Source organism: Penaeus japonicus, unplaced genomic scaffold (assembly GCF_977035675.1).
Source record: "Penaeus japonicus unplaced genomic scaffold, GWHDUDI00000001_assembly GWHDUDI00000006, whole genome shotgun sequence".
Lineage (NCBI taxonomy): Eukaryota > Metazoa > Arthropoda > Malacostraca > Decapoda > Penaeidae > Penaeus > Penaeus japonicus.
In genome coordinates, this window is record NW_028234408.1 from 41,394,209 (window position 1) to 41,411,708 (window position 17,500).

The 17,500-nt window shown below is 39.9% G+C and overlaps 1 protein-coding gene across 2 annotated transcripts in view; it reads left to right on the top strand.

Moving 5' to 3' along the window:
• The window catches only part of LOC122260029 (protein masquerade), a 23,030-nt gene extending 16,861 nt beyond the window's left edge, over nt 1–6,169 (top strand). For both annotated transcript variants that reach the window (XM_043027115.2, XM_043027116.2), the window contains 6 exons: nt 226–1,084; nt 1,502–2,011; nt 2,337–2,559; nt 2,849–3,126; nt 3,582–3,736; nt 4,354–6,169. In XM_043027115.2, the coding sequence (XP_042883049.2) occupies nt 226–1,084; nt 1,502–2,011; nt 2,337–2,559; nt 2,849–3,126; nt 3,582–3,736; nt 4,354–4,521 (2,193 nt within the window). In that variant the 3' untranslated portion in view covers nt 4,522–6,169. The remainder of the gene's footprint in view (nt 1–225; nt 1,085–1,501; nt 2,012–2,336; nt 2,560–2,848; nt 3,127–3,581; nt 3,737–4,353) is intronic.
• The last annotated feature ends 11,331 nt before the right edge of the window (nt 6,170–17,500 follow it).

A 17,500-nucleotide genomic window follows, 5' to 3' on the forward strand; every position in this document is an offset into this window, starting at 1 on the left:
TGGGCAGGGGCGAGGGGCACTGGTGAGCTGGTGTGCTTGTTTGTTTTGGCTCTTGTGGTTTGGTATAATCGGATGTTGCTTCTATCATTTGGTTTGTGTACCTCCACCATGTATTAATTCTACTGCTGTTATTAATTCACTTCAAACTGCTAGTGGCGTGATACAATATAATATGGCGTCTCCACCTCCCCCCCTCCTCCTACATCTCCTTCTCTCCCGAACCAGCCGGAACAGCAATCCCAGTCTGCAGAGGCGACGACTACCGCCACCACCACCACAACCACGACGCAGAGACCGACGACCACCACGGATGCCCCGCAGCCGACGACCGTATACACCCGCAAGCCCGAAGGCGCCGCTGCCCCGACCCCGCCCAGCACGATCCCGGAAGAGCGCCGATGCCGCGGCACTTGCGTCGCCGCCTTCTTCGCCTTCCTCTGTGACGAGATCGACCGCTCGGGCGAGTGCCCCCGCGGCGGCAAGTGCTGCGTCACCAAGAGGCGTCGCCCCAAGCCCACTCCTCCAGAGGGTCGCCCCCCGCGTCCGGATCCTACGACCACAACCACCACCACGACCACCACGCCTCCCCCGCCTCCCCCCATCGCATCTGCCCCCGAGCAATCCCTGCCGCTGTGCCCAGGGACGTGCCTGCCCTCCATCGTGGCTTCTTTCTGCTCTCAGCCGTCCGTCATCGTCGAGGCCTCCGGCTGCGACGAGGGCCACTTCTGCTGCGACAACCGGGCGGAGGAAGTGACTCCGGCCAACATCCCCCCACCCCCCTCGCCTCCCCGTCGGCCTCCCCCTCCCCCTCCGAGGCAACCCCCACCGGAGCGCCCCGGCGTCCCGCCCGCATTCCAAACGTTCGCGTCGCTCTTCTCCCGGCCGCCGCCGCAACCGCGCCCGCCTCGCCCTACCCGCCCCCCCACACCCCCTCCACCCCCGCCGACGACCACCACCACAACCACGACGACGACCACCACCACGACCACCACCACCACGCCGCCGCCGACGACCGAGGCCCCCGACCTGCGACTGGAGTGTCCCGGCACTTGCATCCAGCCCTTCCTCTCCTTCACGTGCTTCGGTAAGGCGCCTCTCTGCCGTCGGGAGTCGGATTTCAGTGAAAACTGATTTATAATCCCTTAGTAATTAGAATAATTAAGAATGTCGATCTGTATTATCTCATAAATTCAGGGTCGTTTTTGTACACGAAAAGCAGCAATTTTTAGAACATTTACCTGTAAACATTTCATATTATACATTATATACAGATCTGTAATTTACTATTATTTTTCTTTCGACATATCATCATCATTCCTAGGTATTCATTTCTAGTTATTAAAGCCTAGTTTTTTTTTAATTCCTAGTTATTAATGCATAGTTTTAATTCCAGTTATTAATACCTAGTTTTAATTCCTAGCTCTTAACACCTAATTCTCAATTCCTAGTTATTAATTCTCATTTCTCCCCCCCCCTCCCCTCTCTCTCTCTCTCCCCCCAGGCAACGCCGAGATGACTGACGTGTTCAAGTGCAAGAAATCCAAGACGTCCTGCTGCTCGCCGAAGTCCGCCCTCAGGGAAGTCATTCGCCAGGACGAGTTCCTGAACATCGCCCGGAACGACACGGCGTGGCGACCCCCCTACGACCCCAACTTCCCGCAGCAGCCTTACGGTCCTCCGGGGTACGAACAGCCCTACGACCCTGCTTACGAGCGACCGCCTTTCGAACAGCCTGCCTATGAACAGCCTCCCTATGAACAGCCTCCGTATGAACAGCCTCCTTATGAACAGCCTCCGTATGAACAGCCTCCTTATGAACAGCCTCCCTATGAACAGCCTCCGTATGAACAGCCTCCATATGAACAACCTCCTTATGAACAGCCATACGAACGCCCGGCCTTTGAACGCCCCGCCTATGAACAGCCTGCATATGAACAACCACCGTACAACAAGCCGTACCAACCTGAACAACCTTATGAGAGACCGTACCCAGTGACCAATGTCACGCAAGGTAATGGAACAGTTTTGAATGTTCTTTGCTAGGAAGGGCACGGTGTTGCAGACGTTGCTATAGGGATATACTCTGTGTGGGAGCGTATATTCATTATATTTTGGAACACTTTTGATAGACTTTTGTCAGCGAAATATATATTGATGATAGTCAAATAAATATTCAAAAAGTGAGTTATCAAAACATAGATATATTTGATGCATTAGCCTTGCTAATAAAAAAAAACACACCTTTTCGCGTTAAAAGCAAAGCCAACACTCAGGTACATCCACAAAACCTACAAACTCATTGCCTCCTTCACTACACGTCTCCTTTGCCTCCGCAGCCCCGCCTGTGATCCGAACCACGAAGGCCCCTGTGAGGAGCAAGTACATCTGCGGTCTGAAGGGCACCAACGGCAGGACGGCGCGAGTGGTGGGAGGCGAGGACGCCCTTCCGGGAGAGTGGTGCTGGCAAGTGGCTCTTATCAACTCGCTCAACCAGTACCTGTGCGGAGGGGCACTCATCGGCACTCAGTGGGTGCTCACGGCGGCTCACTGCGTCACCAAGTGAGTGCATGGGGAGTGCTTTGGTTCTCCTTGGAGCTTTGATGTTTTTTGTTGTTGGAAGTTCATTTGAGAAGTTTGTCTTGTTTAAGGGACTCATGATTTTGTTTTCCAGATTAACTGGACCCACGTATCTGCTCTCCAATGTTTTATCATGATTACTATTATCATTATTATTATGATCAGTATCATCATCATCATTATCAGTACTATCACTGTCGTCATCACCGTTATTTTTATCATCGTTATTACTATCATTACCACCATTTTGACCACCATCCTCCCCCCGTAGCATCGTTCGTTCCGGCGACGCCATCTACGTGCGCGTGGGCGACCACGACTTGACGACCAAGTTCGGTTCCCCCGGCGCCCAGACCCTCCGTGTGGCCACCACCTACATCCACCACAACCACAATTCTCAGACCCTTGACAACGACATCGCTCTGCTGAAGCTCTCAGGTCACGCCGAGCTGAAGGAAGGCGTTTGTCTGGCTTGCTTGCCTGCGCGCGGAGTCAACCAAGTAGCCGGAAAGAGATGCGTCGTCACAGGCTACGGCTACATGGGCGAGAGTGAGTGTTGGCGGGGCTTTCGTCTTTTCTTTTTTTCCAGTGGACCGTCTGAAGGTGCCGTTTTTATCAGCTCCTTTCTCTTTGGGCGTCGATTTCAGAATCAAAGTCTCTGGTATATTTACGTGTTGACTCTTCTTTACATGTGGGATACATATAACATGATATATAATCCATTTGCAATAACATTATTCACAGACTAATAATCAACCTTATCGCAAATCAAAGCAATGTTCTCACAAAGAAACATCTCCATAACAATAACAACAAAGAAACTATTACTCGCCCTGAAACAAGTGATTAATAACGACATTATATAAATACGATACTCAAAAAAGTAAAAAAAAATCATGATAGCAACAAACAAACAATTACAAGATAATAACAACCATATAAATACGACACCATAAAAAAAGAAAGCTTAAAAAATACTCACCAACCTTTCCACTCGTGCGCAGCCGGTCCCATCCCTCTTCGAGTGCGTGAAGCCGAGGTCCCCGTGGTGTCTGACAACGAGTGCGTGAGGAAGATTAATGCAGTGACGGAAAAGATCTTCATCTTGCCCGCGTCGTCCTTCTGCGCCGGAGGAGAGAGCGGTCATGATGCCTGTCAGGTGAGTGTCATGGAGTGCATGATGGACGTCTTGAGATGTTTTGTGATTGTTTTCTTCTTGGACGCCTTGGTTTGTGTGTGTGTGTGGATTTGGCTGTCTGTGTCTCTGTGAAAGAACGGATCCTTACTGTAGATATATCTATTTTTGGTATTTATTTCCATTAATTGGTATATACTTTATACACTCTTGCTAAGTAAGAAATTTATATTACATATTTTCGTATATGAAGGAAAAAAAGTTATGGCATATTGCTGTTTACCCAGGTTCGCAGTGCAATATAAAAACTCGTGTTTTCATAGCAATTTATAGGTCTTGCATCACATACTTGTTAAATAGTCTTACTGGATCATTTTGCTCGATGTTGCAGTCTGTGCTTTCTGAAAACGTTTACTTACTGATTCCATCAATACATAAAGACGAATGGCTTCCTCAAAGCATGATGTGGTAGACTCATCTTGTTTCATCAACGAATAACTGGCTGGAAACCTAATGATTGTTTCTCTCCTCACTTCCCTCTGCTTTATTTAGTAACTCATCAAGATCTTCTATCTTCACTCAGTATCACGCGTTACTACATTTGTTTACACTCTTCGCTAAACCCACCCCGTTTTCCACAGGGCGACGGAGGAGGTCCTCTGGTGTGCAACGTCGACGGCTACTACGAGCTCAGCGGCCTGGTCTCGTGGGGCTTCGGGTGCGGTCGGCAAGATGTGCCGGGTGTTTACGTGAAAGTCTCGTCCTTCATCGGCTGGATCAACCAAATCATCTCAGTTAACAACATTTGATGACCTCCGTAGTTGAAATGTGTTATCGTTATATATATTTTTTTTATATAAGTTTCTTCCTGCTCAATTTTTTTTCGGGTATGGGTGATATGATAAAAAAAAGGTCTAATGTCCGTCATATGCACAAATTGCGTTACTTTTTTTCTTCTTTTTTCTAAAAGCAATAGTCTAAAATGGGTGGAAATTGAGGCGGTGTTTTGAGTATGTCCCAGGTCATACAATCTTTATTTACGCGTACCTTGATGATCATACACACGATAGACACTATCACACGAGCATTGGTTGGTTGGTAATTTGTGTTTCCATATACTCATTGTAATGGATATTTTTTTAATACACATACACTAGGTTAAAAGCAATACTTTTCTTGGTTACACACATTCTGGGTCAATAGGAAATTGGTTAACACATATGCAAAACCAATCAAAATACTTTTCGGTTTACATGTGACATGATTACAAACACCTTAGATTAATATGCTTAATTTACACGAAGACTAGTTGTACACATACCACGGGGGTAATTCATACTATTAGTTTATGTTCCTTTGGTGTATCTTTTACTTATTCGGTTTATACGAGGCCTATTTTACACGAGAAGGACACGGTGGACTAATAGTTTTGTTTCCTTGGTGTGCATTAGCATCTGTGCAGACTGACCTCAGTTTCGACAAAGGACGGTGCTCTTCAGCTGAGAGAACGTGGTTTTAGTGATTTCAGATGATCTATGACCGCATGGAGTGTCGTGGTGGACCTCAACTTTGGTAAAATGGTATATGGCTAACTTCACACTTATTTCCACACTAATAATTGAATTTTTAAAAGTGTTCAAAAGAAAATTCCTTATCATAAGTCTAGAGATCTTCAATGTTGAGCGAAAAAAGAAAGCTCAAACCGTGGAAAATATTAGAAGCCATAATAATCTGTAGGGGTTAGTGATTTTTGTTGTGTTATTTATTTATCTTTAAGTTTTTACGTGCCAGGACGGTGCTTACAAGACAGACATGCTTTTCTTCGACTGTGCTGCTCCTAAGACCGTGTTTTATAGACGATTTAGAACGTTGCGAAAACAAAAAACACAAAAGAAAGCTGTGCCAGTGACTGCTCAGTGAGTAGTTATTCAACAAGCCTCGAGGACATACTGTTTATATGGGTATAAAGACGAGCGACGAGACGTGGCGACGAGTACAACTACCGGAAGTCTGTTGCTAAAGCCTGATAACCTGTTACTGATGGCAGTTTCTTCCTCGATCATAAAGGGCCTTATCTTTGCACCGTACGGTATGAAGTGGCATTTGCGGACAGGGGTGTTACGTGGTGCTACGCCTGTCCTCAGTGTAGTAGTGTTTAGTTATCAGATCTATTCTTGGATAGTAGGTTAGAGTAGAAGTTTGGAGATACAAAAGGAAGTCCCATATTGGAGACGCATTTTGTGTCCACATGTTCATGGTAATATGAAGATGTTCCTCTCTTGTTAATTCTTATTGACAGTTCTGAATGTCTCAAAAATAATAGTCATCAGCGCAGGTAATTACGGATTTTAATTGTACATGACTCGACTCTGACTATTTATTGTGTTCTAGAACCAAAGACGTGTCTTCAAAAGACATTATATGTTGACGTGAAATAATAAATATTTAAGACTCTTTTCCTTGGACTATCATTTACAATTAGAAATGAGAAGGGAAATATATAGACAGACTCGACTTTCCTTTGCATGTGAAATACACATTTATGTATACGTATTTATATATGCATGTATATGTATATATATATATATATATATATATATATATATATATATATATATATATATATATGTGTGTGTGTGTGTGTGTATATATATATATATATATACATACATACATACATATATATATATATAAACATATGTATATGTATATACATGCATATATATATACATATACATAGACATATACATACATATGAAACAAAAGTAGACTATAACGTTGGCAAGACACAGCCATAGTAAGAACATAAATGAACTCGTAAAGTTTCGAAGTCCTGCAGGCTTCCTCATCGGGCGAGTAAACCCAAATGGTTTTTCGTTTTACCATTTTGGTTTTGAGTCTCGCATTCCGTATATATATATATATATATATATATATATATATATATATATATATATATATATATATATATATATATATATATATATATATATATAATGCATTGTAATGTGTTTCTATACATACAGGGATATATTCACCTTTGTCTCAAATAGACATAGAAACCTTTTTCACATTATAACGGAAGGATAGTTAATCTGTCAATCTCATGTAACTGATTCTGAAACATGATGATAACAGGTTTTCTTATCTAGATAATTCCAGTCTTACGCAGACTTTATCACAACAAATAATCACATGCAAGTGGCGCCTATAAGCAATACTAAAATTGACCATTTTAACTCCAATGACAAAATCTTTTGAAATCTTGTTGAAGATTCGAACTACAATATGGACGTCTTATGTTACTGCCAATGACAATGTATTGCTCACAGATCGATCCCTCTTTTTGACAAAGGCACTGATGTAGACTATTGACTGCTGCAATGACGCAAAGCATTAACTACTGAAGGGAGAATACTTTCACTGCTACTGATTCTGATGACTTCAGTATAGATAACATTCTCTGACAATAGAAAATAGAAAAGCGATAGGTTGCATATGAAATCCAAAGTGGTTACCGTGATGTTATGTTGTTGATACCACAATGTCATTCGCATTTTACTTCATTATAACTATTAACACAAGACCCCCCCCAAAAAAAAAGATATTAAATTCTTTGTACACTCCAGACCAACTCAATGATCATCGCACTGATATCAACTGATTTTTATACAAAGACCATCACTAGCACTGCGGAAATAATAAGCCATTTACTGTGCGTGCTGATAGATGACTTCTTTTGGATTTCCACAGTGACTAAAGACACTGACATTCTGAGAAACAACTAGGAGTGACAATGACCGTTTCACTGACATTTAAATATCATTCGACTACCACAAACAACTATAGTTTTTGTGATGCTTCTTCAGTGTCACCAGTACTAAAAAATGGTTACACATAATCACTTTTATTTCTGTAAAACGATAACTCCAGACGACTGTCCTGTTGAGGAAAATAGATTCTTAATACTGTCACTTTGACCATCTAAGTATCGCTGACAACCTTTTATTTTACATATTTACTTAGCAAATGTCGTGTAAGTGATATACCAACCAGTATATTTTAATGAGTGTTAACTGACACTATATGTATATCAGTATTGTAATGATATTTGACATACTAAGGCTTTAAATAGTGTTACTGACATAGACCATTACAAAGATTGCAATGTTATTCGTGTTTTAACTCTCAAAGTGTTATAAACCATAAATTATTACTATCAGTTTGACTCACAGAATAGGCCAGACCAATAATACGGATACTACAATATTACTTACAGTGCAATCTTGCAGACACTGACCATTGCAATGCTAGTAATATTTCACTGATGCAGACATTACTTGCCTAACTGCTACTGATATCCTGACGACGAAAGTGTTACTGTTTCTTAGCATCTGCTGTTACTGATAGTTTGTTTATCTTTTTCCATCGATATATTGACCAAAATACTGACACTGACTAACGAACTATTTCCGGTACGTCACTGTTACCGGTGTACTATTACTTAGACTATTACAATTACTAACGACAGTTTTATTCTGTGCACCATAATATTACTTGTGCTATCATTGTGTTATTCTTTAATGACTGTAGGTTTGGTAATCCCAGGGTTGAAGATAATTTGACAGTTTTATTTATCACAAAATTGTTGATTCTCTGACTGTCACGTTTTTGGTATCACTTTATCATCTATTCATTTTGCGATCTTAGCATTAACTTTCATGTAATTGTTTATCTCTTATTTATATATTCATTTATTTATTTAATGGTTACGTACCAATCACTATTCACTCATTCATAACTGACATTTTGACAGACAGGGAGACTTTTATCACCAACACGTTATTGAACGTTGACTGTTGATAATCACTACAGTATTATGATCCATGTTAGTGCACTTTGTTTATCACAATGATACCAGGACTATGGATAATCGGATTGGTAATGACACTAATCGTTCCAGTTTTATTGACGTGACTCGCTATCATTTTGGTTACTGGTGTTACTGACGCTACAGTGATTTAGCTACGGCTATACTTCTGTAACTGCGATTTACAAGTGTTATTAGTACGCTGTTTAACACCAACATATAACAGTGTTCTTGCCACTTTAATCGAATGTTCCTCACACAAGAACGCAACTTCGGCGGCAACATTGCAGGTGCAAGTGCACAGACGGTACAATACTATTGAAAACTAGACAGTGTAACAGACGCTGTAGTGCTTCTAACACTGAATAGACAATAAAGTGCTTGTAGCTCTTTGATAGACGATCTTACCAGCACTTTGACTAAACAGTGTTAATGATACTACAGTTGATTGACATTTCGACTAGACAGTGTTGCTAAACTTTTGACTTGACACTGCGACTAGACAGCGTCATCAACACTGACTACCAATGTTACTGATGGGACAATAATCTGATTAGTGTTACCGACACTTTGGCTAGGCAGTGACAGTGTGCCTAGACAGTATTATTGACACTACAGTGTTGCAAATACTTTGGCTAGATAGTGGGACTGACACTGCAATATTACTGACATTACAGTGTTACTGGCGCTTAGACCAGACAGTTTTACTGACACTTTGATATGGCAGTGTTACTGACAAGTAGATCAGACAGTTTTACTAACACCTTGACATGACATTGTTACTGACATTTAGACCAGATACTTTTTCTAATTCTTTGACATGATAGTGTTACTGACACTTTGACATGACATTGTTACTGACACAGACCAGGCACTTTTTTTAATGCTTTGACATGATAGTGTTGCTGACACTTTGACATGACATTGTTACTGACACTTAGGACCAGACACTTTTTCTGATTCTTTGACATGATAGTGTTACTGACACTTAGACTAGACACTTTTTCTGACACTGACATAACAGTGTTACTGAAACTTAGGCAAACAGTTTTACTGACACTCTGACTTGACAACATTCCTGACACTTAGACCAGATATTTTTACCGACACATTGGCATGACACTAACTAGAAAGTTGAACTAATAGTATGGTGTTGCTATCACTGAAATGTCGACTAGGGTTACTGACACTACAATGTTACTCGAAAGTGATACTGACAGTTTGACTTGTCAGTGTCATTGAAACTGACTAGACACTATTACATATAGCAGACTTACGCTGATTCTACAGTGTTATAGACAATTTGACATGACAATACAAGTTATACTGACTAAACAGTATTACTGATAATAGAGTCTTACCGACACTTAACTGTTGCTGAAACTAGACACTATAATGTTACCGATCCGACAGTGTTACTGATACTGACTTGAAAGTATTACTCGCTGGACAGTGTAAATGACACGGCAGTAATGCTGATGTGACGGTGCAGTGATACTAGAGTGATGCTGACTAGGCAATGCTACAGATAACATAGTTACACTTACACTTCAGTGCCACTGTGCTACTTACATAGTGTTACTGGCTAGACAATGTTGATGATACAACAGTGATAGTGATGTGATGGTTTTAATGACACTGCAGTGACACTTCAATGATACTGACACTTCGGCTGGACAGTGCATATGACACTTGAACTTGACAGTTTTAATGATACTGACATTATTACTACTATTAGTGTTATTGACACTATAGTATTACCAACAACACAGTGTTACTGACAATTTGACCTCGAAGTGTTACTGACACTACAACATTACTGATATTCTGACTGTTACTGACACTCAAACTAGACAGTGTTACTGACACTCTGACTAGACAGTGTCATTAACAATCAAACTAGATAGTGTTATTGACACTCCAATAAGACAGTGTTATTGACACTCTGATTAGACAGCGTTATTGGCACTCAAACTAGACAGTGGTATTGACACTCTGACTAGACAGTGTTATTGACACTCCAATAAGACAGTGTTATTGACACACCTAGACAGTGTTATTGACACACCTACTAGACAGCGTTATTGACACTCCAACTAGACAGTGTTATTGACACTCCAACTAGACAGTGTTATTGACACTCTGACTAGACAGTGTTATTGACACTCCAACTAGACAGTGTTATTGACACTCTGACTAGACAGTGTTCTTGACACTCTAACTAGACAGTGTTATTTACATTCCTAATAGACAATATTATTGACACTCCGACAAGACATTGTTGTTGATACTCCTACTAGACAGTGTTGTTGAATTCTTACTAGACACTGTTATTGACACACCAACTAGACACTGTTATTGACAAACCAACTAGACACTGTTATTGACACTCTGACTAGACAGTGTTATTAACACTCCTACTAGACAGTGTTGTTGAATTCTTACTAGACACTGTTATTGACACACCAACTAGACAGTGTTATTGACACTCTCACTAGACAGTGTTATTGATACTGACTAGACAGTGTTATTGACACTCTCACTAGACAGTGTTATTGATACTGACTAGACACTGTTATTGACACTCAACAAGACACTGTTATTGACACTCAACAAGACACTGTTATTGACACTCAACAAGACACTGTTATTGACACTCAACAAGACACTGTTATTGACACTCAACAAGACACTGTTATTGACACTCAACAAGACACTGTTATTGACACTCAACAAGACAGTGTTATTGACACACCGACTATACTGTTATTGGCACTCTGACTAGACAGTGTTATTGACACTGACTAGACAATTTTATTGACACTCTGACTAGACAGTGTTATTGGCACTCTGACTAGACAGTGTTATTGACACTGACTAGACAGTGTTATTGGCACTCTGACTAGACAGTGTTATTGACACTCCTACTAGACAGTGTTATTGACACTCCAACTAGACAGTGTTATTGACACTCTGACTAGACAGTGTTATTGACACTCTGACTAGACAGTGTTATTGACACTCTGACTAGACAGTGTTATTGACACTCTGACTAGACAGTGTTATTGACACTCTGACTAGACAGTGTTATTGACACTCTGACTAGACAGTGTTACTGACACATCTACTAGACAGTGTTTTGGACGCTCTGACTATACAGTGTTATTTACACTCCTAATAGACAATATTATTGACACTCTGACAAGACATTGTTATTGGCACTCTGACTAGACAGTGTTATTGACACTCTGACTAGACAGTGTTACTGACACTGACTAGACAGTGTTATTGACACTCCTACTAGACAGTGTTATTGACACTCCAACTAGACAGTGTTATTGACACTCTGACTAGACAGTGTTATTGACACTGACTAGACAGTGTTATTGACACTCCTACTAGACAGTGTTATTGACACTCTGACTAGACAGTGTTATTGACACTCTGACTAGACAGTGTTATTGACACTCCAACTAGACAGTGTTATTGACACTCCTACTAGACAGTGTTATTGACACTCTGACTAGACAGTGTTATTGACACTCCTACTAGACAGTGTTATTGACACTCTGACTAGACAGTGTTATTGACACTGACTAGACAGTGTTATTGACACTCTGACTAGACAGTGTTATTGACACTCTGACTAGACAGTGTTATTGACACTCTGACTAGACAGTGTTATTGACACTGACTAGACAGTGTTATTGACACTCCTACTAGACAGTGTTATTGACACTCCTACTAGACAGTGTTATTGACACTGACTAGACAGTGTTATTGACACTGACTAGACAGTGTTATTGACACTGACTAGACAGTGTTATTGACACTCTGACTAGACAGTGTTATTGACACTCCAACTAGACAGTGTTATTGACACTCCAACTAAACAGTGTTATTGACACTCTGACTAGACAGTGTTATTGGCACTCTGACTAGACAGTGTTATTGACTCTCCTACTAGACAGTTTTATTGGCAGTCTAACCAAATAGTGTTATTGACACTGACTAGACAGTGTTATTGACACTGACTAGACAGTGTTATTGACACTGACTAGACAGTGTTACTGACACTCCAACTAGACAGTTTTATTGACACCTACTAGACTGTGTTATTGGCATTCTGACTAGAAAGTGTTATTGACACTCATATTAGACAGTGTTATTGACACTCTGACTAGACATTGTTATTGACACTGACTAGACACTGTTATTGACACTCCAACTAGACAGTGTTATTGCCACTCCTACTAGACAGTGTTATTGGCACTCTGACTAGACAGTGTTATTGACACTCTGACTAGACAGTGTTATTGACAGTGACTAGACAGTGTTATTGATGCTCCTACTAGACAGTGTTATTGACACTCCTACTAGACAGTGTTATTGACACTCTGACTAGCCAGTGTTATTGACACTGACTAGACAGTGTTATTGATGCTCCTACTAGACAGTGTTATTGACACTCCTACTAGACAGTGTTATTGGCACTCTGACTAAACAGTGTTATTCACACTCTGACTAGACAGTGTTATTGACACTCCTACTAGAAAGTGTTATTGACACTCTGACTAGACAGTGTTATTGATGCTCCTACTAGACAGTGTTATTGACACTGACTAGACAATGTTATTGCTACTCCTACTAGGCAGTGTTATTGACACTGACTAGACAGTGTTATTGACACTGACTAGACAGTGTTATTGACACTCTGACTAGACAGTGTTATTGACACTCTGACTAGACAGTGTTATTGACACTCCAACTAGACAGTGTTATTGACACTTCAACTAGACAGTGTTATTGACACTCCAACTAGACAGTTTTATTGACACTCTGACTAGACAGTGTTATTGACACTCTGACTAGACAGTGTTATTGACACTCTAACTAGACAGTGTTATTGACACTCCAACTAAACAATTTTATTGACACTCCTACTAGACAGTGTTATTGACACTCTGACTAGATAGTGTTATTGACACTTCTACTTGACAGTGTTATTGACACTCTGACTAGACAGTGTTATTAACACTCCAACTAAACAGTGTTATTGACACTCTGACTAGACAGTGTTATTGACACTGACTAGACAGTGTTATTGACACTCTGACTAGACAGTGTTATTGACACTGACTAGACAGTGTTATTGACACTCCAACTAGACAGTGTTATTGACACTTCAACTAGACAGTGTTATTGACACTCCAACTAGACAGTTTTATTGACACTCTGACTAGACAGTGTTATTGACACTCCAAATAGACAGTTTTATTGACACTCTAACTAGACAGTGTTATTGACACTCTAACTAGACAGTGTTATTGACACTCCAACTAAACAATTTTATTGACACTCCTACTAGACAGTGTTATTGACACTCTGACTAGATAGTGTTATTGACACTCCTACTAGACAGTGTTATTGACACTCTGACTAGACAGTGTTATTGACACTCTAACTAGACAGTGTTATTAACACTCCATTTATACTGTTATTTACACTCCTAATAGACAGTGTTATTGACACTCTGACTAGACAGTGTTATTGACACTCTGACTAGACAGTGTTATTGACACTCTAACTAGACAGTGTTATTAACACTCCAACTAGACAGTGTTATTTACACTCCTAATAGACAGTGTTATTGACACTCTGACTAGATAGTGTTATTGACACTCCTACTAGACAGTGTTATTGACACTCTGACTAGACATTGTTATTGACACTGACTAGACAGTGTTATTGACACTGACTAGACAGTGTTATTGACACTGACTAGACAGTGTTATTGACACTCTGACTAGACAGTGTTATTGACACTCCAACTAGACAGTGTTATTGACACTCCAACTAAACAGTGTTATTGACACTCTGACTAGACAGTGTTATTGGCACTCTGACTAGACAGTGTTATTGACTCTCCTACTAGACAGTTTTATTGGCAGTCTAACCAAATAGTGTTATTGACACTGACTAGACAGTGTTATTGACACTGACTAGACAGTGTTATTGACACTGACTAGACAGTGTTATTGACACTGACTAGACAGTGTTACTGACACTCCAGCTAGACAGTTTTATTGACACCTACTAGACTGTGTTATTGGCATTCTGACTAGAAAGTGTTATTGACACTCATATTAGACAGTGTTATTGACACTCTGACTAGACATTGTTATTGACACTGACTAGACACTGTTATTGACACTCCAACTAGATAGTGTTATTGCCACTCCTACTAGACAGTGTTATTGGCACTCTGACTAGACAGTGTTATTGACGCTCTGACTAGACAGTGTTATTGACACTCTGACTAGACAGTGTTATTGACACTCTGACTAGACAGTGTTATTGACAGTGACTAGACAGTGTTATTGATGCTCCTACTAGACAGTGTTATTGACACTCCTACTAGACAGTGTTATTGACACTCTGACTAGCCAGTGTTATTGACACTGACTAGACAGTGTTATTGATGCTCCTACTAGACAGTGTTATTGACACTCCTACTAGACAGTGTTATTGGCACTCTGACTAAACAGTGTTATTCACACTTTGACTAGACAGTGTTATTGACACTCCTACTAGAAAGTGTTATTGACACTCTGACTAGACAGTGTTATTGATGCTCCTACTAGACAGTGTTATTGACACTGACTAGACAATGTTATTGCTACTCCTACTAGACAGTGTTATTGACACTGACTAGACAGTGTTATTGACACTGACTAGACAGTGTTATTGACACTGACTAGACAGTGTTATTGATACTCTGACTAGACAGTGTTATTGACACTCCAACTAGACAGTGTTATTGACACTTCAACTAGACAGTGTTATTGACACTCCAACTAGACAGTTTTATTGACACTCTGACTAGACAGTGTTATTGACACTCTGACTAGACAGTGTTATTGACACTCTAACTAGACAGTGTTATTGACACTCCAACTAAACAATTTTATTGACACTCCTACTAGACAGTGTTATTGACACTCTGACTAGATAGTGTTATTGACACTCCTACTTGACAGTGTTATTGACACTCTGACTAGACAGTGTTATTAACACTCCAACTAAACAGTGTTATTGACACTCTGACTAGACAGTGTTATTGACACTGACTAGACAGTGTTATTGACACTCTGACTAGACAGTGTTATTGACACTGACTAGACAGTGTTATTGACATTCCAACTAGACAGTGTTATTGACACTTCAACTAGACAGTGTTATTGACACTCTGACTAGACAGTGTTATTGACACTTCAACTAGACAGTGTTATTGACACTTCAACTAGACAGTGTTATTGACACTCTGACTAGACAGTGTTATTGACGCTCCTACTTGACAGTATTATTAACACAGTATTATTACGTTGTAGGATAAAACAATTATAGTATTTTCCTTCTTCTTTAATTCGTTATCGTTTTCCCTTTTTTTGTCATTGTTATTGTTTTTGTTATCTTTGTTAATTGTTGTCATGATTTTCATTTTGTTAAGTTTGTTGCATTTGCGATTGTTATCAATATCATTTTGGATGTGGTTATCATAATATCTGTACATCTTTGTTATGAAGTACAAAATTAAAGTTAGGAGCATGATTACAGTAATAGACATAGTTACATTACCTGACGTACATAGTGACGAATATGAATACAACAGCGGGACTTATTACAGTGACGTACAGGATATAGTACAGGATATGGTTACAGTAACAGAGGTGTTTTCAGTAACGACAAGCTTACAATAACGGCAGAGTTATAGCATTATGCATTATAACAGCTAAGAACATGATTTCAGAACTGATATACGAAAACGGACAAAATTACAGCAACTGACATGATTACAGTAATGGACATGAGTGACGAACATAATTTCAATAATGACATGATTACAATGACATATAATTACATGATTATAGTGACATGACTAAAAAGAAGATATTACGATTGTAACAGTAGACATGAATACAGTAATCAGTGAAATTACAGCGACGGTGAAATGATTCCGGCATTAGACATGACTACATTGAAAAAACACGATAACAATGATGAATGCAATTACAGTGACGGACTTGGCTATAGTGACGATTATGTTTACAGTGACATAAGTGCATGACTACAAGGACGGACATGGTTATTGTGATAGATCAATATAGTGATTAGTTTGATTACAACGACATGAGTGCAGGGGCGGCGATCATCACCGTAGGAACAGACATGATTGCAGTGACAAGTACGATTACAGTGATGAAAATGATTACAGACGAGAATAAGATTACAGCAACGGATAAGATTACAATATTGGACATTATTATAGTAATAGACTAGGCTCATGTTATAGTAACTGACATGATTGTGGTAACAGATTTGATTACAGTAACTGACAGGATTACAGCAACAGGTATAGTTACAGAAACATAAATGATTATTGTAACGGACATGATTACAGCAACAAGTATAGTTACAGAAACATACATGATTACAGTAACAGACTTGATTACAGTAACGAGCAGAATTACAGCCATGGACAATATTCCAGTAATAGACAGGGTGACAGTAACGGATTACAGTAATCGACATGACTAATGAAACGGACATGGTTACAGTAATGGACACGATTACAGTAATTTAGATGATTACAGTAATAGACATAATGACATTATTACGGCAATTGACATGATTGCAGTTATGGACATAGGTACAGCAATAGACTTGATTACAGTAACGGACATGATTACAGTAACATGATCATAGCAACGGACTTGATTACAGTAATGGACATGACTGCAGTAACGGAGATGATTACAGGAAAGGGTATGGTTTACAGTAACGGATGATTACAGTAACAGATATGATTTACAGTAACAGAAATTATTACAGTAACAGACATGATCACAGCAATGGAC